General features: G+C 34.5%; 1 protein-coding gene across 2 annotated transcripts in view; it reads right to left on the reverse strand.

The window, feature by feature from the left end:
* LOC142342547 (uncharacterized) overlaps positions 1–24389 on the reverse strand; it is a 135392-nt gene that overhangs the window by 41196 nt on the left and 69807 nt on the right. For both annotated transcript variants that reach the window (XM_075393912.1, XM_075393911.1), the window contains exons 4-9: positions 11356–11434; positions 10835–11044; positions 3329–3622; positions 2527–2720; positions 2145–2198; positions 1955–2009 (exon numbers count right to left, since the gene is read on the reverse strand). In XM_075393912.1, coding sequence (XP_075250027.1) covers positions 1955–2009; positions 2145–2198; positions 2527–2720; positions 3329–3622; positions 10835–11044; positions 11356–11434 — 886 coding nt within the window. The remainder of the gene's footprint in view (positions 1–1954; positions 2010–2144; positions 2199–2526; positions 2721–3328; positions 3623–10834; positions 11045–11355; positions 11435–24389) is intronic.

The raw sequence follows: 24389 nt of genomic DNA on the forward strand, positions 1-24389 counted from the left end.
TCTCAGTGATAAAACTTTTTCATGAATGAGCTTGATGTCTTTTGTTCCTATTGTATTCATTATTTACTGCTTACTAAACGTGTGCGTTTTGAATTTTTGTTTATAAGTCTCTCAATTCTGATTGGTTGTTAACTCAAATAAGAAATGCAGCACAGCGATTGGTCAATTTATTTTTGAAAGTGTTGTGACCCTGAACATGTTTGGGCATGATACAATGACTCTCTACTTAAAATATCATTAATCATTTTATACATCTACTAACAGGTTAGTTATTTTATTGTTGTTTTCACCAATTTATGTATGCATTTATGGACATAAGAGAATATGACCATAATTGTGTACATACTTAAGTGAAAACTTGTTTTCTAGTACAACTCTGGGTTTTTTTATCAATGTGTATGTATGTATGTATGTATGTATGTATGTATGTATGTATGTATGTATGTATGCATGTATGTATGTATGTATGTATGTATGTATGTATGTATGTATGTATGTTTGTATGTATGTATGTATGTATGTATGTATGTATGTATGTATGTATGTATGTATGTATGTATGCATGTATGCATGTATGTATGCATGTATGCATGCATGCATGTAAGCATGTATGCATGTATGTATGTATGTATGTATGTATGTATGCATGTATGCATGTATGTATGTATGTAGCAGGGTGGCGCAGTGGAAGCGCGCTGGGCCCATAACCCAGAGGTCGGTGGATCAAAACTACCTCCTGCTTGATATTTTAAACGTTCAAAATCAACAAAAATTTCTTTACCATTTTTTTCCAAGTTTTTGTCCCCCTTATATGAGGGGACAAAAAATTTCAAAAATTGCATTTCGGCGAAAAAAACAAGGGGGACAATTTTCGTAATGAATCCTTGCCTCCTTTTAGGTCATTGACCTATTCCACATGTATTAAAATCACGTTGCAAAAAGTGTCCGTCCCCCCCCGTTGTTCCTCTAGTCAGTTCTTTTTACTACTGTTATATTAATTAGGTTAAAGTTGCACACAATGAAATGGACGATTGTTTACGAGACAACGATATGGATATTCTCCCTTGTGGAAGTGGGAACGTAATTCATCTGAAACAAAACCTGACACAATTCAAGAAAACAAAAGACCCAAAATCGACAATAAATAAATTGGGTAAACCACTTAAAAAACCGATCAGAATATTTAAAGAATTAGCAAAAACCAAAGTCAAACTGACGCATGTGAACACGAAAACCACAATCGAGAAACATTTTTTCAAACGCCATTTTCTCCCTCTACTTCGAAATTGGATTTAAACAATCACGCCGCAAAACCACTCGCTTTTCACTCTACTTCCCTCGTTGGCGGGCGCAAACTTACTGCTGCAAAATCACTTCCAATTTGTTCATGAAATGAAATCAAAGGAAATGGATGAACTAACAACTCCACTATCTGACGCAAAGAAACAGAAACTGGGAAACAAAAACAAAACTTGCTGGACATATAGACAGAAACAGGCAACAAAAATTTTAAAAAACTCTGAATATTCGGTTCATCTTAAAAAAATAATATAGCACGCAAACACATAAAAACAATTCTGGCATTCCACTTCCAACTTTAATTTCAACGGCGAATGAAATAATTAGTTCTGTCAAAAAAGATACAAAGCTCACTTGTTAGAAAAATTCGAGAATGACCCAGACCAAATTCAACTTGGCAAATTGGTGTGGCGTGAATTTAAATCTAGTTCATGATATGTGCTGTTACTATCTAATTATTGAATTATTGTTGTTCTCAATTCAAAAATGACTTTTCTGTTTATTATTCATTTATTACATACACAACATCCATGATGCATTTTATATATCATTTCAGGAATTAACGTTTTTTTTATTTATGGAAGTTATTCTGACATGACATCCAGCACGAAAGGTAAACACAAGTAGTCTTAAGATTATATTGCAACAAACTCACCTGCAAAGCGCTGGCTTTCTGTCACGGAGAAGAGCAGGATCACATTTCTACTGCTCTAAACAAACAATTCTACTGCTCAATCAACAAGTTGCATGCTTACAAATTGAAACAATTTGTATCAATTTAATTCATTGTTCTTAAAAAACGTTGATAGGGTTGCCTGTTTTACTTCCCGTTAAGAGTTTCATACCTTGAAAGCTTTGTTGAGTCTCGGCTCGTTCTGAGGTGTCGTGGACCAGACATTCTGAAAAAGATGCGCGTTATCCAATTTTATTTCAGACCCTTCCATCCAGCTATTTTCCAACCAGTTTTAGCCTTGTGACATGCAACATTTCTAAGGTCGTCTTGAAAAGTACCTACTAGTTGCCCAATGATAATTCAATAACCAAATTTGTTTATTTGTAAATAAATTCTACAGAACTTATCTCAATACGGTGCTTACTTTTAGAATTTGGATACCAATTACAAAGGAACAATTAGTCTCGTATTGGCCAAACAAAAAAAGCAGCATGGTTCCTATTCGGTAAATGATCTGATACGCTATCAGCCTTTTTCAACATAATTTATTTGACCTTTTCTTTGGCTAGTTGAACATTGTGGTCATTGCGACTCTTGATCATGTAGAATCTGGCACTCTGGAATAGTTCTTTCAGCCACAGTTCCCTCTCTGCCTCCTCTGAGAGAGCACCTCCACTCCCCTCAGCCTCTGCTGCTAATGCCGCCAGTGCCAGGTGACTACTTCTGCTGTCGACATTCAGACCAGCCGCTGAACACACAAAACAAATTACCATTACAGAGTAAAACATCAACATAATTTCAATTTTGAACATTTTACTTTTTTCAATTGAGCGATGAATTTACATCTAGCTATTTAAACTACTATTAACTAGCGCGCTGTTAAACTTTGAGTGATTGATAACACGTTGAACTCAAGCATCAAAGAGCCATTCGAATAGAAGTAAAATCAGAGGAAAACGAAGGTAGAAATAAAAGATCGATTTAAAAATAAAAATTTAAGAGAAACAAACATAACATCTACCAAAATTGTTCTTTGCACCATTAATTTATGCTGATCAGAAGTTTCGGTGAATCATACCTTAATATACTAGTAACTCTCTAAGACAGCTGGACAGCGACTTAATGGCCATGGGGCTTTCACCCAATTATCCCGTTTCGGAGTAGGAAAGTCAAATCGAGACCAAAAGACTATCCAGAAAAAATTGCAAAGACTAACAGCAGTGAAATAATTGCTAAAATTGTTTAGAGAGAATACGTGCCTTACAGTTATAATACTCTTATCGATCACGGTGACAATCATATCACTGGAGACATGTGAGTCCGAATCCCATATGTTAGAAAAGTTATCCTACTTACCAGTTGATACAGGATAGCTGCTATCCTTCGAGCATTCTGGACCCGTAATCTGAGGATGTCTGGTGCGAGTACTCGATTCCATTGGTTGTTGTTGTTGATGCTGTTGTGAGTTGCTGAGTTGTGAGTGGGAGGAGGCAATTCTATTATTCTGAATGTCTCCTTTCTCCCTTGAGGAGTTCCTTACTCTCTTGCTTGAAGATTCCTCGTCCACATTTGCGCGTGACCCAGTATTTGATCCTCTGCTGACTGGGGATGACTTGCGTTTCCTTGACTCTCCACGACTCTCATGGCTACCTGGAAAATATCAAAATTAAGTCAGGGAATAGACGCGTTTCCAAATTAAGTCACTAAGCTTCAAAAAAAAATCGGCTGATTACAGAATTTATTTCGGAATATGAAGCACAAAGTAAAAAAATGTGAGAATTAATTTTCCACTACAAGAAAAGCGGATCAAAACTTATTGCGTCTACATTATTGTTCCGACCCCACTTGTGGGGGCGGAACTATATACTCAAATGAGTTTTTTTTTTGTTCAGACAATTTTGGCCGATCGATATATTCATCGTAGAGAAATGTGAGTGGTATCATTAAAAAAACTCATCCAGCGTAGAATTCGAAGTTAAAAATATTTTTTTTAATTTCGTTTTTTTTTTCGAGGAGTTGACAGCTATCGAGTTTATCGAGTAGACAGCTAATGGCTGTTAAGACTTTGAAAATAAGTTTTCGATTTTTTTTATATTAACCGATGATAAACTTATTTTTGTGAACTATAAGTCAGTCGCAGTAATGACAGGGTCCCCTCCTCTTCCTACTGCAACAAAAATTAATCTCGTTGGCGGTTTTATTTTCTAACTATTGGTTATATGACTTCAACGCCACAAGATTTCAAACTTTTTTTTAATTTTTGGACATTTCGTATTATTGGTTCCTTTTGAAATCATATCCTGATATCCTAATATTACTGGCTACCATTGGCTTAGAGAAGAAGTTCATTAGATCATAGCTAAAGTTTTCAGAGAAAAGCTTATGGTTTAAATGGCTTCGACACTTTCTTCTCGCACTTTTTACTGAAATTTTGGATAAAGCCTGTATCTGTTGTTGTTTTCATAGTCAATGACATGTTGTAATGTCTCATTGATAACCTAAGCTTGAAAAACATCCTTGTACTCACATCAAGGCATAACTTAGCGTAGTTAATGGCTTTCGTTGAAAGCTATTGACTTTTATGACGTTGATACTACGGGTTTTCTCAGAAATTTCGTGGTTTCAATGTAGTTTTCGTTGCCATACGACTTATTGTGATGAGCTATCGATAATCTATGATTAAAAAATATCATTGCTTTCCCATCGAGGCAAAACTTAGCGTGTTTATTTAATTCCGTTGAAAGCTAATGATTTTAATGGCTTTGATTTTTGTGAATTTTGCTATTTTTGTGAATTTGCTGTTTCCGCACTTTTTTATTCTTTAGGTAGCCGTAAAATGCTGACCGGTCTTTTAAACTTGTAATTGACGATCAAATGAATGATGTTACCCAAAGTAGTCGGTTTATAGCAAATAGTATTAAAGTTTATGATATTATACATTTTCAAGGATTCTTCGAACTTCTCAGTTTTTGTTGTTCTTTTCGTCAACTTGTAACTTATTCTCGTCATTGGGAGGTCTCTTCCAATTCTTGAATTTCAAAAATGAACTTGTCTCCTGGTTTTATGTCGTAACTGGTGTTTTGTTTGGACAATATGCGTTTTCATAAAATTTTTGTGAGTGGTGTATTTTTGTTTTTTTCTCTTCTTTTCGCACATTCAGGTAATAACAGATCCTAATGATTTTCGAAAGTGGCCCGAATGAACTTGTTTACTCTTTCAGTATAGTTTTAGCTAAATTAGTATAAAAAAAACTGAAATAAAAATACATATTCAGATAATAGCTAATGATTTTAATGGCTTCAATAATTTGTGTTTTTGCAAATTGTTCGTAATTTTTTGAGATTTTCTGCGTCTTTACTCCGTTCCTATGGCTTAGTCCAACCAAAGACAAGTCCCATTGGTTTCATAAAGACATTTTAGAAAATTTTACAAGAATCATTTTGTTATAAGCTAAAGATTTGAAATAATTTGGTTTAAAAAATGTTGATTGATCTTTGATTTTAACCTCATTTTTTCTTCTCTTTGTCAGCTTGTTACCTAAGGAAAATATCCATCTGCTGTACAATTACGAAAAACTAAATTTGTATAGTTAAGGTTTTCTCAAAAAAAATTGAAGCCCTTGAAAAAACTAAAAACATACCCGGCAGATTGCCGGAAAATAGCCGCCGTTGATTCCAATAAGCATGATTGGGATTGAACGAATAGAATATATTGAAAAAAGATTTTTGTACAAAAATATTTTTCAAGTCCGATTTATTTTGATGGTATTTCGTAGTTGAACATACTTCTGTTTCTTAGAGAGAGGCTACAGGGGCTACTATCAACACCAATAAGCATTAGAGGTGGTAACTAAGACTTATAGGAACGACGTTCAAATAGCGGGCATCTAAAATTGGGCTTTATGGGTTTATCCCGTTTCTATTTCTGACTTCAATTTTTTATACCGACTCTGTTCATTTTGAATATCTTTGCTTAGCAACTGATGTTCAAATTCACTTTTAGCAGAATGAGAGAAGAGAGAAACTAGCCTAGAGAAGTCAAAAAGATTTCACGCAAAATGTCGAAAAAGCGGCAAAATGGTAAAGCGAAAAAAAGTTTGACGAAGTAAAAAAAATACGAGCGCAATAATAGCCGGCTGAGAAGATGAGGGCGGCTATTAACAAAAGCAAACAACTGACTAAGGTCGGGCGAACTGCTCTCAAACGACAGACGAGCGGTTGGCTTCAAATTTTTAAGACTAAGAACCGCCCCCTCACACCCTAAAATTGTCTCCTCAAAAAAGTTTGGCTGAATCGTATACTTAGAGACTAGTAAGGCGTAAGGCTCCAAGAGAGCTGTTCGGCCTCCTAATGCCCTCCGAGCGCTACATGTTTTTGCCGTTTTGGAGGACAAACGAAAAATCGCATTAAAAAACTACAGGACTTATGCAATTCGTACAAACTTCAGTTGAGAGCAATTAACCAAACAATAAATCCGCTGACAAATTGATTAACATAGATGCTGCCACTAGTTTTAGCGCCGCTTTATCTAAAATTTCTGGCATTCAATTAACACATCATTAGTTGACTCCAATCTCAAATATTCGTTGATTTCGTCACCACATTTGACCACAATTTTTTGTTATCATTTTATAGGGTAGCAGATACACCGCAATACAGCTAGGCTCAGCTTTCAGCTTCGCAACTACAAATAATGTTAACAAACTTGATATCAGCAAAAAAACTCTGAAGATTCTCTGATTATTCTTTGTGTTCATATCTTAAGAACGAAAATTATTCAGCTAAACCCAATACAAGAACTCAGCTTCAAGCTTAAAAGGGGTTTACCCGATATCTTGCAACTTGAAATATACAAAAATGAGAAAAAATTTCAAGAAATTTAAAAAAAATTGCGCAAACTTTTGCTAATTTGTGTAAAAGTTTCATACTTTGACAAACTCACAAAAAACTGTTTGGAGAAACATAGACGAAAACGACAAAAAATGTTGAAGATTGAAAAAAAATTGCCGAAAATATTAAAAAGTTAGTAAAGCTATTGAAGCTAGTATTCTCAAAACAACGTTTGCACTGCCAGATATCTGCCCAATACCCCACGAGAAATCCATAGAAAGTTTTCAATACTCCCTAATAATCGAACAAAGCAAAATTTACTACTGTTAGTGTTTAAGTGGACATTACCAACACATACATTGAAAAACAGAAATGAAAAAATTAAACTGCAACAAGACCTATATGGACTGGGAATAAAGCCTTTGAGCGGCTAAGTCGGCTATTAAACACATCTTAAGATTGTGGGTTTTCAGACTCACAAGAAAAGAACAAAAGCCTCTCTTCCAAAAACTCAACATCAACAAGGCAGATTAGCACTTATTCATCTCTCATTTTGAAATCCCCACTATGTAAAACAGATGTCCCAATGACTTGCTACATTGCTTTTATCAGAGTTTCTACAAAGCTTGTGAAAAGTCAATATGTATAACAAAACGCCTGCTTGACGCACCATCTTATATGTCTTCCCATAGTGTACACATAGAAAACAAGCTGAAGACGCTAAGGAAAACAAACAAAAGATCAGAGGAAATTAGAAATTTAGAGGTGGAGTTAAATTTATCCTTGCTTAAGGACAAACAAAATTTTATCGAGGGTTTCTGAATTTCAACAAACAACGATGCATACAAATTTTTGCGAAGACTAAACCAAGAACAAATTTTCCCCGAGAAAATGAGATATAGAGGCCAAGATATAATGGGTTCTCAGCGGAAAGTTTCAACGAGCATTTTTCTTCAGTATTTATCGAAGATAATTCTGAAATTGTTGTGCCTGAAACAGCTCAACCAGAGATTTCTCTAGACGATCTCACATTCAACGCAAAAGATGTGCTACACGAAATATCACAAATTAAATCTGGTGCCAACTCTTATGATCAAATAACACCATCACTCCTTAAAGCCTCAGCGCCGTACGTTATAAAAAGTATCTTGTATATATTTAGCTGCATTATTAACGCTTGCCAATTTTCCAAAGTGTGGAAAAACATACACGTGCGTTCTCATCACAAAAATGGTAGCAAAACGGAAATTAAAACTACAGACCAATCGCAATGCTCTGTGCAATTACTATAGTTTTTGAAAGAATAGTTTACAAACAAATTAAGAAGACATTCGAAAGGAAGCTTTGCACTGCTCAACATGGTTTTCGGCCAAAACATTCAACAGTAACCCAATTGTTACTATATTGTGATAACTTATATCAAGCTTTAGACGAAAATTCATCCCCGATAACAGTTTACTTGGACATTGCTAAAGCTTTTGATACGATTAATTTTAATATTGTGCTTCAAAAGCTCGCTCGTTTTGGGTTTGATGAAAAGTTTTTGAAATTTTTTGCTTCATATCTGGTTGATCGACAGCAGAGAGTAAAAATTGCAGACAGTTACTCGACTTCCTCAAAAATCTCAAGCGGGGGTCCCCAGGGATCAACATTTGCTGTGTTTTTGTTCTCCGTGTACATAAATGACCTAACTGATCAACTTAATAATAAAACATTCCTTTATGCAGATGATACAAAAATAGTAGGAGAGATTTCACAACGTGAAGAACTTCAGTTTGATATAAATAGAGCTATCGAATGGTCTGATTCAAACAAACTAAATTTCAATTTTGACAAATTCAGCATTCTCGAGTTCTCATACAAAAATACATATAACTCGTCTACAGAGTTATTTGCAAAAGGAATTGCCATCAAAAACGAAAAACAAATTAAAGATCTCGGATTAACTTTTACGGCCAGCATGACTTGGAATTGTCACCTCGAAATGGCGGTAAAGAAAGGTTTTCAAAAACTGAATCATTTAAGAAGAGTTATACCCCGCACCACAAAAGAAACTCAAATGCACGTTGGTGAAAACATATATATTCTCTGCGGTCTTTTATGCGTCAAATGTCTGGAACCCAAGACCACAGTATCTTCAACGCTTGGAAAGACTGCAGAGATCATGTTTAAAATGGATAACTTGCCGTTCTGTTCTGGGTGACAAAGAATACGTTAAGAGCCTAATTCGAAATCGCCTATTGCCAGTCAGTTATTTTCTAGTTCTTAACGACCTAATTCTGCTTAGCAAGATTTTAGTGGGCTTAACTTCTATGAATGCGTCAGACCACTGGTCAATAACTTTTGGTTGTCCAAAGACCAGATCAAGTGAAAAGTTTTTTATTAAAGCGAGAAAAACATTTCGGAAACGTTCTGAAGATAATTACTTTAATAGAAAAGCCCGATTCAATAATTCTTTGTCTCAGCTTAACAGTTTTGCTAACTATTGACCACTCAAAAATCCATGTCAGTTTCGAAGAGAAGTGAAGAAATTTTTGGAAGGGGAGGCATTGAAAAGATTCAAATATAAAAGTTACCCTTCAGGATGGAAAGTTTTCGAGAAATTTTAATTATTGAAACTTGATTTCTCCCCTAATCTGGGGACTACCAAGCTGGTTGTAACCATGTTTGGTTGAATTCAATATTATTATTATTATTATTATTATTATTATTATTATTATTATTATTATTATTATTATTATTATTATTATTATTATTATTATTATTATTATTATTATTGTAGATGATTGTCTTAGCAGTTCCAGCAGCTCTTCAAATTCCAGAATACTCAAATCTGAACAAAACTCACGATGAGCTCTGATGAAGCACAGACGATACTATTGCCGACTTCTTTTCCATCTTCGAATCTTATAGGATTATTGCTTCATTGTAGCAGTATCTTATCCTATCTAAAAATTATCAAACATAACCGACCAACGTCGGGCGAATTGCTCTCAAACGACCGGCGAGCGGTTGGCTTGGTCAGTAGCTAGCCACGGGGGGGGGGTGCACCGGGGGGCTGATGGGGGCAGCACTGGGTGGGGGGGGGGGGCAAAAGCGCGGTGGGGGGGGGGGTGGAGCCAATAGTGGGGGTGGGGGGTCAACAAAGGGGGGGGGGGGTGTGTCAACCTCTAAGAACCGCCCCTCACACCATAAGTATAAGTATAAGTCTCCAAGACAGTTTGAGCTGAAACAGACCTGAAAGGCTCTAAGAGCACATAATGCCTGCTGGGCGCTACCTGTTTATCCCGTTTTTGAGGACGAAAAGTCAAAAGCGTCAGACGAAAAATTGGTCAAGCGAAAAATCGCATTAAAAAAAGACCGACAGGACTAATATAATTGCTACAAACTTCATTTGAGAGCAATTAATAAGTAAAGTAAATATCAAAATTAACTAAAATTAAGTGCTTTCGGGAATTGTTCAGTTTCCGCCCTTTCATCAAAATGCACTTAGGTTAAAAACCAATTGACATTCTTCTTCCTGCTGGAAAAAAATTGTATGAAAAAACTGCGTTTGCGCATCAGACTACACAATGCAGTGATATGGTACATTGTATGAGGTCAAATACAGAAGGGGGAACAACATTCTTTGCCTCGCACAGACTAATGATGTTAGTTTTTTTAACTTTTAAATTAACTTTAATTGTAGTTATAATTGACTCCTGGTTTTAAAAAGCAAAAGAAGCTTAATGAAATAATGCAAACCCTCGAAGAACGTAATCAAAGAAAAGAATTTATTTTCCTTTCAGAGAAATTAAACGAATGACAAAGGTTAGAGAAATAATAGCACTTGCAGCAAAACTTTTAAGAAGCAGGCTCTAAGGAATTTCAATTAGACAATAAATCAACCAAACACACAAATCCATTATTTGAAATCGGATGAGTGCCTGTTATACAAACCACGAAGCAAGCCAGTTCCAAAAAATGCATCCTTTTAAAATGGGCAGAGAGGCCAGTTGTGTTGGTTGCAATAGAAGCCATGATAGAAACGAACCTTGATCGGATTCTCTTCTGGTGTCGTCTCTTCCCCGAGGAGACCTTCTGCTTTGACCTCTACTGCCGTTTCGTTCATCATTGCTCGTCTTCTTTCTGTCTCCCCTATATCTCTCATCACAACTGCTGACGTCAGAGAGCACTTTTTCATCTGAAGTTCTCTTTGCTCTCGATTCTTTAGTTCCAGCTCTCCCTATGTAGAACTCTTCGTCTGTAAAAAAAAGTATTTCGCATTAAGATGTTCACCTAATTAGTGTTATGGCCACTTGCAGATCCCAGGCAATCGATAATTCACACTTACAACTCAATATCCCGACTACCCATAATTGAGACTCAGCTCAATTCGCAGATTCAACGCAATTCAGATATAACTGTAAAAGTACGAATAACTCATTTAGACTTATAACTAGATCAATAACTCGGACTCGATGAAAACTGCATCTTCTATAATGATAGAGTGGCAAAGAAGGCAAAACGTTTACAAAGCAAGTGAAGATTCGGGGGAATGGAATTGGTACTAACCAAATTCATTGTCTGCCTTGTTCCCATCATCCGAGGCTCTCTTTCTATCGTCACCATTGCGCTCACCTGATAAGCCAGCCTATCGTAACAAACACAAACTATATTGAAATACAGAGGGGCTCTACATACAGAGTCAGTAGTAGATGAGTACAAATTGTACAAAAGTAGATAGATACAAGCCAGTTCCGCAAAAAGGATCCGAACCACACATCTGTTTCTTTCAGCTCCCTCATGCCAGCGAATCAATATTACTTAATCGAAACCTACAAATATTCTCATCTTTATTTTGTAATATAAATGTCCCTTAAACGTCAAAGGCCAAATACTAGTTTCGTTTATAATATTTTTCAATAAATGATATAATTTTCAACAGACAGCAAAAAGATTTTTTTGAATTACGGAATGTTCAAACTAAAAAAATCCTGATTAAGAGCTATTGTTCTGTGGGTCAGTGACTATTGTTCTGCTACTAAAGCAAGAAGTCTTCTTTGTCATAACAATCCGTATTGGTTGGAAGCAAAGCAATGCTGTCAGAAACTAAGTCCAATTTGAGTCTAAAGTTGTACGCTGGCACAAGTACATTGCTGATAAGAAACAGATATGTATTGCAGATAATGTAAAGTTCTACTCTAATCAAATTGAAGTTAAATCAGTTTTTGTTGCAAATACCAAAATGTCAGTTTTATTTGGAATTGTCTACTTTCGTTCAAATCGCAATGACACACAAGTCGTCCTCTTGAACTGCTGTTGGAAACGATAAACACTTGAAGCTGAAAATTAAATTAATTTCCATAAATACTTTCCGACATTTACAGCGTAATTTTGATGAAGATATTTGTACTTTTCCCACAAACTAGCTCGTACCTGGTTTTACGACCGAACAAATGTAAAGATTATGCGCATGTTTTATCGATTGAAAAAAGATAGAGCTGAACCAAAATATCCTTTAACATTTCTTAACAGAGGAAAGCCAGAGCTAATTTATTTTAAGACGTAAGGGTGCAACTTAGAAAGTTCCATGATTGGTAGGGTAGGTGGAGCATAAATCGACTAAACGCTTTTTTAACCGCCTGGATAACTTTTTTAATTAAGGGCACAGTGGTTAATGTCTTAGACTCCGAGATCGATGGCTCAATCCCAAATATGGACAAGATTTTAAATTAGCACCCCAACTCAATTTCAAAACAAAAAACTTGAAAACTTGGGGTCTCATTTGGTACAATGCTCAATACGGTTAAGCTGCTTGGCAGGCAGAATGTTTTGCTTCTTTCTATCCAACAATTCCCTCCTCCCCTATTTGGTGTATAAGAGTACACAGCTGAATGACTACTCAGGACGAAGAGAGAAGTAAACCATAAGAGAAAGCAGGATGAAGACAGACAAAAAATTTAAAACAAAAGATAATCAAGTAAAAACATTGCATAAAAAAGACTAGAAGACAAATGATAACCCAACTGCTGAATTGTTACTTAATATACAAACTCTATCTGCCAAAATACGTTGTATTGTTTCATCATATCCTCTTCTATTACTTCGAGATACTTCGTGAAATGGAGATAATCTATATAGACCAAAGGGGAGGCAGTGAGTGTCCAAACTCTCCTTTACAGTAAATTCTCGACAGTTGACAACCCAAGACAAAAATGTTTCTATTGCTATTGTAAGTATGCTTGGGAAATGGCAGCAAAAGGAAATTTCAAGTTTGAAGCGTGCACATGGTAGCACTGGCACATCGCTTGCCGATTGGTTTTGTGACTTTGGATTGCACCACTGATGTCACTCATAATCAAATATTAATTTTGAAATTAACTCGAAATGTTTCATTTTCCCAAATTAAAACCTGTCGTCTTCTCGTTTTTCTTTCAAGAGCAGAAATTTCTCACTGTTTACAAAACTGTTCATTTCGGCTCATTGGCAATCCGATAAGCGGTTTTAAAAGTCTTTCCGGACGTTTTGTTGTCCCAGAGCATCCTTATTCAAACTTAAAAATCTGATCATCTAGCTTCGAAATTTGATCAATTGATCCGATTTTTTGCTTACACTATACATAAATTTGCAAAATTATGTAAATTCTGCGAACAACTCGTTCGCTGCACTAAACTAAATTTTCAAACAACTAAACAGAATTAAATTAGAGACTTTTGCGACAAACAAACAGTCTCGATTTTCCCTTTTATCAGGGCCCACAAAACCAAAACAGCTAGACTTGAAGTTCAATAAACTATTCACAGTTTACTTCAAGTTTGTCTGCAGAAGTGCACAATACATGTACAGTTTATGAGTATTTATTTCACACAACACAAGCAACAACAACCCATTATGATCATTACAAGTATATATTTCAAATGAACAATCCCTAATTTCTTCCCTCAGCGTAACTTATTTATAAAGAGAAATAAGCTTTTGCTAGTCCTGACCTAGCCTCCTTGCTTTACTTGTAACGGAGGTCGAGTAGAGAATTGTTTGTTCTGATATTTTTTCAGGAAAGCTGGCATTGAATATCAGTCGGGTTCTTTTCATGCTTCGTTGGTTTCGATCGAAATAGGTAAAACCGCTTTTTAGCTTAATTTGCAAGTCAATGTCTTACTGCTGACTATAATTACAAGAAACCGGCTTCTTTCTTCTTTTAACCCTCAGTCAAAATCTACATTTTAAAGCATTGCTTTTGTACACACGAAGCTTTTGAGTTACAAAGATAAATCAGCAAAAATCACTGCAGTTAATTTTGACGTTGGAAAAGCGGAAGAAATTAATTGGGGTCAATTTAGCAGAATTAGCCAAAAAGTAAACGCAGTTTATTTCCATCTTTAATTACCTCTATAATTCTTTTATTCGAACTGGTTCCGCTTTAGGATACTCACAACTGTTATCACATGTTACTATTGGTTACTTCAAGTTCCAGAACTTGATATTTTTACATAGATCGACCGATACGTTTTGGAGCAGGGTTTTCAAATTGCTATGTTCAAATGTTATCGACAAAGATTTCGACCTGTGTTTTCACTGGAAAGTTTAACAGCTGATATTAGGTAACATAGCTCATAAATTGGTGACAGCTAATAAAAAATATAGGCGGTGGATAATCGGAATACCTGCAAACATACTTGACTCACAGCAGCACATAAACAGAGCACCGATACCAAAATCAATTTGAATAATTCCCGAAAATTGCATTTGACATCAACTGTACTTAAGTTAAACAAGCAACAAGGAGTTTGAGCGTAGCACAGAATGTTTCAACATACGTCTCAAGTTTGTCAAAAACCTTTCTGTTTTCTACGAGGAAAAATTCTTTTGACTATCAGTTGTGTAAAGCTCAATTCTATGCAATTTTTCCGAAGCAAACTCGAGTACGATTTTCTTTATTATGAAAAGTGAAAACTTCAGAAACAAATGATCATTTCAACAAAACGGAACAAAAAATATGCGTTTCAAACGGAAATATTAAATTGCACCTTTTGAACTTAATTTGTAAGAGCTTCCAACGAATGACAGACAGAAATGATTACCAGTAGAAACTGTTTTTCTCCTAAAGCTTGAGATCGGAGCAGAGAAAATGAAATTGTCAGTAATTGGCAGCAAACGTTTTAAATTAGTGGTGCCAAACATACAAGAATCATATGAAGCAGAGGAAAACTAAAATTTTAATTATAGATAACAGAAATTTCAGCGTTTTCTGAATCATTACTCACTAAAGATAGATTCATCTTCTTTCATGGAAGATTGAAACAACTAAAAATGCAAGTAACGCATTCCATTTAGTAGGATTTTAAAATGAATCAAAACAGTTGAGTTGTTTTTTTTCATTCAGTCATATTGTCTTCCGTAGTACGATACCTTGAAACCCCAACCAGCCCTTTACTCAAGAACGAGCCCATAAAACAAGCAAAAAAATCAATCACATTGTATCAGAAATGCAGTTAGACATTGGGAGGATCTGAAAAAACACAACTTGTCGCAGGAATGTCGAATTCTTCTAAGCCGATAAAATTTGCTACGGCGCGCAAAAAATGAAATTTCAATAAAACCTTGTCAAAAAGTTCTGTCAAGAATGGGCAGAAAAGCAAATGTTTGGGAAAAAAATTTTATATTACAAAGTCTGTTTACAATTGCATATTTTTATTTGGATTCTCAGAAGGAGCATTGTCTAAAATGCAGTGAATTCCTAACTTAGATCAAGATATTAACGGGCAAACTTCAAGAAAAAAAACTTGTATCATTCATGATAACAACCGGCTGTTACAATGTTACATTATCTGTCTTTCAATATAACATTTCATTCCTCTCTTCATTTCAACCCTGATTTTAATCCTTTATATAATTGGTACCATGAACATTTGGTACAATAAAAATTTGGACATTGTGGTGTGCCTGGATATGAAACTATCAAAACCAAACGTGGACTGAAACTATACACTTAATTAAGAGAAAACATGCTTGTAATTCCGACTCCGAATTTTCGGGGTTCCTATAAAACCGGGTTAAATGATATGGTTTTGATATGCGCGGGATTAAACGAACCGGGGTGACAAAAATTAAAACCAAACAAACTCAGCTATGCAAAACACTGACCTAACATAGCGGACAGGTTGACGGAAAAAATCCGCCGTTGAGACTCTTGACACTCAAGTGGATCGAAGCAAAAAGAGAAGATACACAATTGAAGGCCTTTTTCTAAGTGCCCGAAATTTTACTGATTTGGTTAAGCAGTTAGATTACACAACTATGCATTTATTCGACTTCAACTGAAGGCTGTTGGGCTAATATTAAAGCCAGGAACAAATTGCCTTTAGCAACCCTAATGATCCAACATAGCATTACTTTTGACCGGATTTTTTGGTCTCTCCCCGTTTGGTTTGATTTTGCCCTTGCACTTAATTATATTGAACGACTTCATTTGAATTTTGAGGAAAATTGGATTAAATTAGCATCAGTTAACAGTATAATCTATGGAACTTAGATAACACAATGCACGTCTTTAAACGTTAGTTATAAGCGCAAGGGCTTCATCCCGTTTCTTTTGGTTTTGATCTTCTGACGTTTACCGTATTCACTACACTAAGTAATTCAAAGAGTGAAACAACTTCAAACCTATTCAATTAAAGCGGCGAGTGAAGTATGTCAGAAGTCCAGCTTGTGTCTTAGTTAAAATGAAAAACGTGATAAAAAGGCAAAAAGAATTAAAGAGCAGTACAAGTTCTGAAACACAATCCTAAGAATTGAATTGACTATTGATCCGAAGTTCAACACTTTCCCAACAGCATCAGATTACGTGAGTCAACAAACAACACGACAGTAAGTTCTAAAAAATCAAACTTGAAAACATTTTATCGAGACTAATTGATGTAAAAATTATCCACAAAAACATCATTTCATTTGACTATTGACAATACGCATTCTAAGAAAACTTATATCACACAAACTTTGCCCAAAATCAATGAGACCTTTAATCCATAGCATATGATGCAATTTTACAAACAATCTTCAGTTAGTTACATTAGGTGAAAAAAACCAAGAACAACAAAATAAAATTAAGAAAAAAACCAAGAACAACAAAATCAATCGTATCTAAGTCGTCAAAAATAATGTAGGAAGGCCTCTATTTCTTTGACTTTGTCGGAATAGAAACAAGATAAAAGTCAAAAATCACGGTTATGGACTCAATTCAAAAATTAGACTCTCTTTTTGCTTTATTAGCATTTGATGGGGCATGTCTTAGAAGGGGAATAATTGATACAACATTTTAAAACCAAACAAAAATTTGAAACAATTAACTTAACTAAGTGTCAAAGTCAGAAGAACCACTAAGCTAAGAACATTATTTAAAGTCATCAACAGTGAGATTCAAACTAATAGCAATCAACTGAAAAAAAATAATTTAGTTTTCTGAATTCTTAGCAATCAATGAAACGTGCCATTAATGGGACTAATTGATAAAAGAAAAATGAAAAAAAGTAAAGAGGTTTTTGAGAACAAATAGCGTCAGAGTAATGAAAACCGTTAACCAAGAATTTCAAATATTAACTTGAATAATATATGCCTCATTAGCAACCGATGAGACCTGTCATTAATGGGACTAAATGATAAGACAACAAAATAAACAATAAATACAGGAAAAACTCAAAAGTCTAAATATGTTTTCAAAACAATTAATGTTTGAGTCATAGAAAGCGTTAGCTAATAAATTGAACCACAATAAATTTAAATCGATGAGACCTGTCATTAACGAGACTAAGTGATAAGAAATAGAGGCGAAAACCAAAAATTTACAAATATTATATGACAAATAGTGCCAAGTCATGAAAAGCATTAGTTGCCTAATGCGAGATTAACGCAATTCAAAACAGTCAAAATTAGGCAAAATTGTGACATTTTAATAACATAACCAAATACTAGAAAAAAATCAAATTTGCACGTGAACAAAAATTCTCACTCGAAAACAAAAAACTTATGCAAACACTAATTTCTCACTCCATTAAAGGTTGCTTGAAAAAAACAAGCTTCAAACCTAATAGCCACTTCGCTCTTTTTACTACCGGCGTGAGAAATATCAGCACCCTAATTTTACTTTTCATTGAAATCAAAAAGTCGAAAGTTAGAACAGATTTTACAAAGAAGACAGAACAGCGCGCGCCCTTAAATACAATCCAAATCCATCTGATAACTAAAACCTCGCAAAAAAAAAATCGGCCACAATTTTTCAAACAATTTCTTTTATTAACGGCGTTCAAAAATTGAACTCTATTCAATTTTCTAGGGCACACAACCGAGGCAAGCGATTAAAGTTCACTGAAATGAAGTACCATCGCGAAAAATCATCACAAAACCATCCGTCACACAAATTCTTAAATAACACTCCCAAATTGGATTTCACAGTTCATGGATTGCAATATTTTTTCCTTGCTTTTAGAGAACAAATAACTTCATCATTTTCATTTTGTTAGATTTTTGAAAAGTTTGAAGGAAACGTCAGAACAGATTTTAAATCGCATCCAATGCGGGGAGAGAGAAATGGTGGGGAGAGTAAAAACTCGCTTGCAAAATCTTAACATTAAATAAATTTTCACAGCTAGGCATAATTCTGCACCGCAGTTACTTTAGACGTTAGTTTCAGACAGCCGTACGCCGCCATTGCCTTTATTGTCTTTAGCTTCAGTTACCTTTGTCTTTGATATACTTGATGGAAAGTTTGCATCTACAACTTAATTGATCTCGCTCAAATTACTAGATAAATGTATATGCAAACTTTTCATCAAGTATATCAAAGACAAAGGTAACTACTGAAGCTAAAAACATAAAAGTCAGTGGCGGCGTATGGCTGTCTGAAACTAATGTACGGCTGTCATTATTAACTATTTCCATTATATCATTAAAATAGCATATACATTCAACTCGACTGGTCACGCACATTTTTGAAGTTTTCATTGTAAAGTCAAAGGAACGGATCAAGTTAGTGAGTAAAATTCTACATGTCATCGTATAAGTGATAGGTGGCGAAATGCTTTAGAACATACAAACTAGTTACTCTGCATCATAGGACACATACAGTTTCCACTTGGATATCTCCAACTTGTTTGAATCAGTTCAGTTGGACCTTACCGGGTTCGTTTAGTACTAAGTCGTCGAACCAACTGCGTTGACATTAAAATTAATCTCCACCAAAACAAGCTCAAATTTAACATTCAGCATGAGCAAATTCCTTGTTAAAATACGTTTGAACTGAGTATGTGCAATATAACCTGCACAACTTGAATAATGAAAAGCAAAAAACGTAAATCGACTAACGTCAGAAAAAATTGCTCTCGAATGACAGGGGGGGGGGGGGGGGGCTAAATTTTTCTTTATGAAAAACATCAGACGAAGGTAGACGAAAATTACAAACCATGTATTGAAAATGGACAATCTTTAAAAAAATGACTCTAATTCTCATCTCTTTTTTCTCAGCCATCAGTCTTTAATTCCAACTGATGGCTGTTTTCAAATAACACACGTACAAACAATTAGCGAACAATTATTCTAAAATTGGAAACAAACAATTTGCAACTTTTTACCTCGGAAACGATGTTAATCAATTTTTGAACTCTGTGCATTGCAGATCTTATAATTCATGAAGTGCTCATTGTTCAAACATATTTTTTTAATTGGGGGAATATACGCGAGGCCGGCTTTTTTCAATCTCTTCGGTTAAACTTTCACGTTTCGTATACGCAACGTAGCGAAAAAACGGACTAAAGATGCAGAAAAACTCAAAAGTTACAAACAATATGCGAAAACACAATTTATTGAGGACACTAAAATCATTAATTATTATCTGAATATTATGTATTTTTAATTCAGTTTTATTTATACTAATTCAGCTAAAATTATATTGAAAGATTCAATAAGTTCATTTAGGCCAACATTTGTTGTTTTCTCGTAGTCTTTAGAGCTGTAATGAGAGGCATGGCATTATGTTGTTCAATTAATAGTTTGGGTGTGTAACTATTATTTTAAACTCAAACATCTATTTTTGATTCTCTTCATTTGGTTGACAATTAAGTCAAAAATTTAGATGAGCTCGGGACGCGAACGCACATTAATGAGCCTCCAACTATGCTTTTTCGCGATGATTCTTGGAAAAATCGCTATTTTGACCCTCATTTTGACGCCATTAGAAGCTAGTTTTGGAAAAAATCGCTATTTTGACCCTCATTTTGACGCCATTAGAAGCTAGTTTTGGTTTTTTTAACAAAAGACAGGTTTTTCACAGGTTGAAAAGGGAAGCTATTTTAAAAACTGGAAGGAATACTATGAAAGAATTGACACAATTTTCTTTCAATACTTCGAACCAGAAACAACAAAAAATATCTGTTAAAAATTCTCGATTTATTCCATTTGTTGATTGTTCCTGACGCTGCATCTAATTTGCTATTTTCTTCACTTTCTCTTCTTCAGATTTAGGCCAACCATTGAGATCATCTCCAATCGCCCATTTAGTTTGTAAACTGATCACAGTAATTTGTTTTTACAAATGACTGTTTCTTCACGTTAAATTCGGTTACGGCTGATTGCTATTTTTGAGCTTTAAATTTCTTCGAAAAGATTTTGACAAGCTTCATTCTTATGTTGCAATATACTGTGCTACGAACAGTCTCCAACGAGTCACCTTGTTTCTACTCATTATCAGTAAAAATAGATTTGAAAATCTTTCTCAGGAACCGGTGGGTAATAGCAAAAAACCAGGGAATGTTTATTCCCCGTAGCTTTGTTTCTTTTATACTAGTCAGTGGCCCAATGAAAAAAGGATTTAGCGATTTTCCAAGAATCATCGCGAAAAAGCATAGTTGCAAACAAGGAGGCTCGTTCATGTGCGTTCGCACATGTTCCGACCCCAGCTCATCTACATTTTTGACTTAATTGTCAACTAAATGAAGAGAATCAAAGATAGATGTTTGAGTTTAAAATAATAGTTACACACCCAAACTATTAATTGAACAACATAATGCCATGCCTCTCATTACAGCTCTAAAGACTACGAGAAAACAACAAATGTTGGCCGAAATGAACTTATTGAATCTTTCAATATAATTTTAGCTGAATTAGTATAAATAAAACTGAAATAAAATACATAATATTCAGATAATAGTTAAAGATTTTAATGGCTTCAATAATTTTGCGTTTTCGTATATTGTTTGCAACTTTTTGAGTTTCTGCATCTTTGGTCCGTTCCTTTGGCTCAGTCTAACCGAAGACAAGTCCCATTAGTTTCATAATGACCTTTTAGCAACTTCATCAATAATTATTTCTTTATCAGCTAATGATTTTTAAGACTTCTAAATTGTTTGGTTTAAAAGAGGTTGATTTTGAATTTCGCCTCTTTCCTTTTTTGTCGACTTGCTACCTAGTCTCAGTTCAAGCGTCTAAAAATTATTAGCTTTTAGCGAAATAATTCTTGATAAATTTACTAAAAAGCAACCCGAAACTGATAGGGCCTGACTTTGGTTAGACTAAGCCATATAAACGGACTAAAGATGCAGAAAAACTCAAGAAATTACAATCAATTTGCCAAAAAAAATATTGAAGTCATTAAAATCATTAGCTAAGATCCGAAAATTGTTTTGTTATTTCAATTGTTGTTTATACTAATTTAGCTAGATTTATACTGAAAGATTAAATTAGGTCACTTTGAAAATAATTGGGCTCTGTTATTACGCAAAAGTTCTAAAAGAAAAAAAAAGAAACAAATATTGACCACTCACAAAACATTTATGAAAACGCATATTGTCCAGCAAACAAAACGTCAGTTACGAATCAAAAAGAGCTTTAAATTTGGAATTAAACGGAATTGGATGGGACCTCTCAACGATGAGAATAAGTTACAAGTGGAAAAGAACAACTGAAAAGTTTTAAAAACTTTTCAAAACGAATAATATCATAAAATTTAATACTATTTGCAAAAAACTGACAGTATTGCGTAATATCGTTTATTCAATCCTCAATTAGAAGCTTATGAGACCTCTCTGCAATTTACTACTACCAAGAATAAAAAAACAGCAAATTCGAAAAAAAATGAGAGAGAGGTGTCGAAGCCATTAAAAATTAACTTTTTCAGTAAAAATGTAATTATTTTCATATAACTTTCAACAGCATTGGAATTCTTCTTTCTTTGACAATAAGATTACAAAAAATCAAAATATGAACAAATTTATAAAAACCCACCAAATTTTTGAGAAAACCCGTAGTATCAACGCCTTTAAATTCATTAGCTTTCAACGGATGTCAATAAATACGCTAAGTTATGCATCGTTGGGAAAACCATGCTGTTTGTTGTTCATAAGTCATCAATAAGACATCGCAATAAGTCTTATAACTATGAAAACAATAACAAATACTGGCAAAAACAAAAAATTCAGAAGAAAATTGCAAGAAGAAAGTGCCGAAGCCATATAAACCATCAGCTTTTCTCTGAGAACTTTATCCACGATTCATTTAACTTCTTCTCTAAGCCAATAGGGACTATCAATTATTGGGATAACGTAATAAGGTTCCAAAAGGAACCACATTTATGAAAAAATAACCAAAAATTGAAAAACTATATGAAAACTCGTGGCATCGAAGTCATAAAACCAATAGTTAGAAGATAAAATCGCTAACCAGATTAAATTGGTTGCAGTAGAAAGGAAGGTGGTCCTGTCATTACTGAGACTGACAACAAAAGTTCAGTAAAATCTGGAACAGAAAATCAAAATTTCATTAAAACTACGAACATTCGAGAGCCGAAGCCAAAACATGAGCGATTCCTGGAAAACCAATTTTTTGTTCATTGCGCATCATTTGGCTCTATATGAGGTTTGTCATTAACGGAACCTCAATATGAAAGGTGACTAGTTTCTAAGTGACTTAACAAAAAACAAAAAAACACAAAGTTTTCTAAAAAAAAATACAGCTAAAATAATTCGAATTTTTTTATCTAAACCCTGAGACCCTATCTAAACCCTATGAGACCAGAACTAGACTTTTTAGTCGCATTTCGTCTATTAGGTACACCATATTGATACATTTAGTAGCGTGAAATTTAATTTTGAACTAATATTTCTATAGAAAAAAAAAATGTTTATTCGAAAAAATTACGCTAAAAGTGAGCAAAATCCTGCCAAATATCCCGTGTTAACACAAAAACTTTAAACCTCGATAACTCCTCGAAAAAAAAACGAAATTTGAGTATATAGTTCCTCCCACCCCACAAGTGCGGGCAGAACAAATATTGTAGGGTGCTAATTATTTGAAACGGGGAAATATTGGCAGACTTTTACAGCTGTTATTTTATTTTTATTCCATATCCTATAACCCGACCACAAATAATTGTTCCTCTTAGCTTAGAAAATGAGGATGATTCAACCGAAAATAGATTTAAAAAAACTTCATTCCGCCACCAAAGCCTTTCAACTGAGGCAGAATTTGTCCTTCATTATAGCTGTTAGCGAAAGCATCTACGATACAATCGTTAGAAAGAGAAAAGCGAATAGACAAACGCACTGCTTTGATCAACAGACTCATATTTAACTGATCAAAGAGAACCAATATCACCAGGTATAAATTGGCAATCGGAAAAGGTAAACGCAATTTACCTAATCATACGTCGTCAACAAAACAAAACAACACTTCCATAGACCCATTTACGTCGCATACTTCTGCCTCATTGAATCTTAGCCGACAGCGCATTAAGCCGATTACTCAACATCTTTCCTTCAAAAGAAAAGTTATGTCTTCAAATATGATCACTTCATTTTATGATCATTTCCTCGTCTACGAATGAACTCAACGGCTTTAAAGCTTATCAAACATTAAAGTCTAAATTTAATCCCGGTTAATTTCTCAAGCCAGTAAAATTTTAATGAGTTTTCATAACACGTCAAAATGATAAAGGAGCTGCTCAATTTGTATTATTTTAATTCTATATTTTATACTTGTATACCTATTTTGTAAGAAATTCTCGGCACATTTCATCGCATCAAAGACAGAATCAAGTTATCAAAAACTAAGTTATGATTCTCTCTCATAACACAAAAATAGATTCCATAAAGTTATAATTTGCTCAAAACTTTTTTATCACCAAGAAAACCCATTAAGATCTAAAGCATCTAAACAAACATGCTACCCTAATGACTTTTTTTAGATCTAATGCAACTTTTCTCAATAACTTACTACAGGTTGAAATTCTAAATTGAGTCCCAAATAATTGCAATTTTCTGCTATTAAAACAATCGTCCAACAAGTCACCAGTTGGTATCAATGTCAGAAAGTGACTTTAGCAGTGAAAGCAAAACGCGTGGGAAAAGAGATGATGTAAAGGAAAGTGGTGCTGGCGAGGGAACAAAGGGAAGGAAAAAAGCAATATTAGATTGATCGAGTAGTAATAATATGAAGTATACCTTCTTTTCCCTTCTTTTCTTTCTCCTCTCCACGGGGACAGTTGGACGTACAACCTCCTTAATTGTCACTTTACTCAATTTTGATATTTCCAATATCTCTAGTTAATTGCCATCAACATTACC

Source organism: Convolutriloba macropyga, chromosome 7, assembly GCF_964194025.1.
Source record: "Convolutriloba macropyga chromosome 7, txConMacr16.3, whole genome shotgun sequence".
NCBI lineage: Eukaryota > Metazoa > Xenacoelomorpha > Acoela > Convolutidae > Convolutriloba > Convolutriloba macropyga.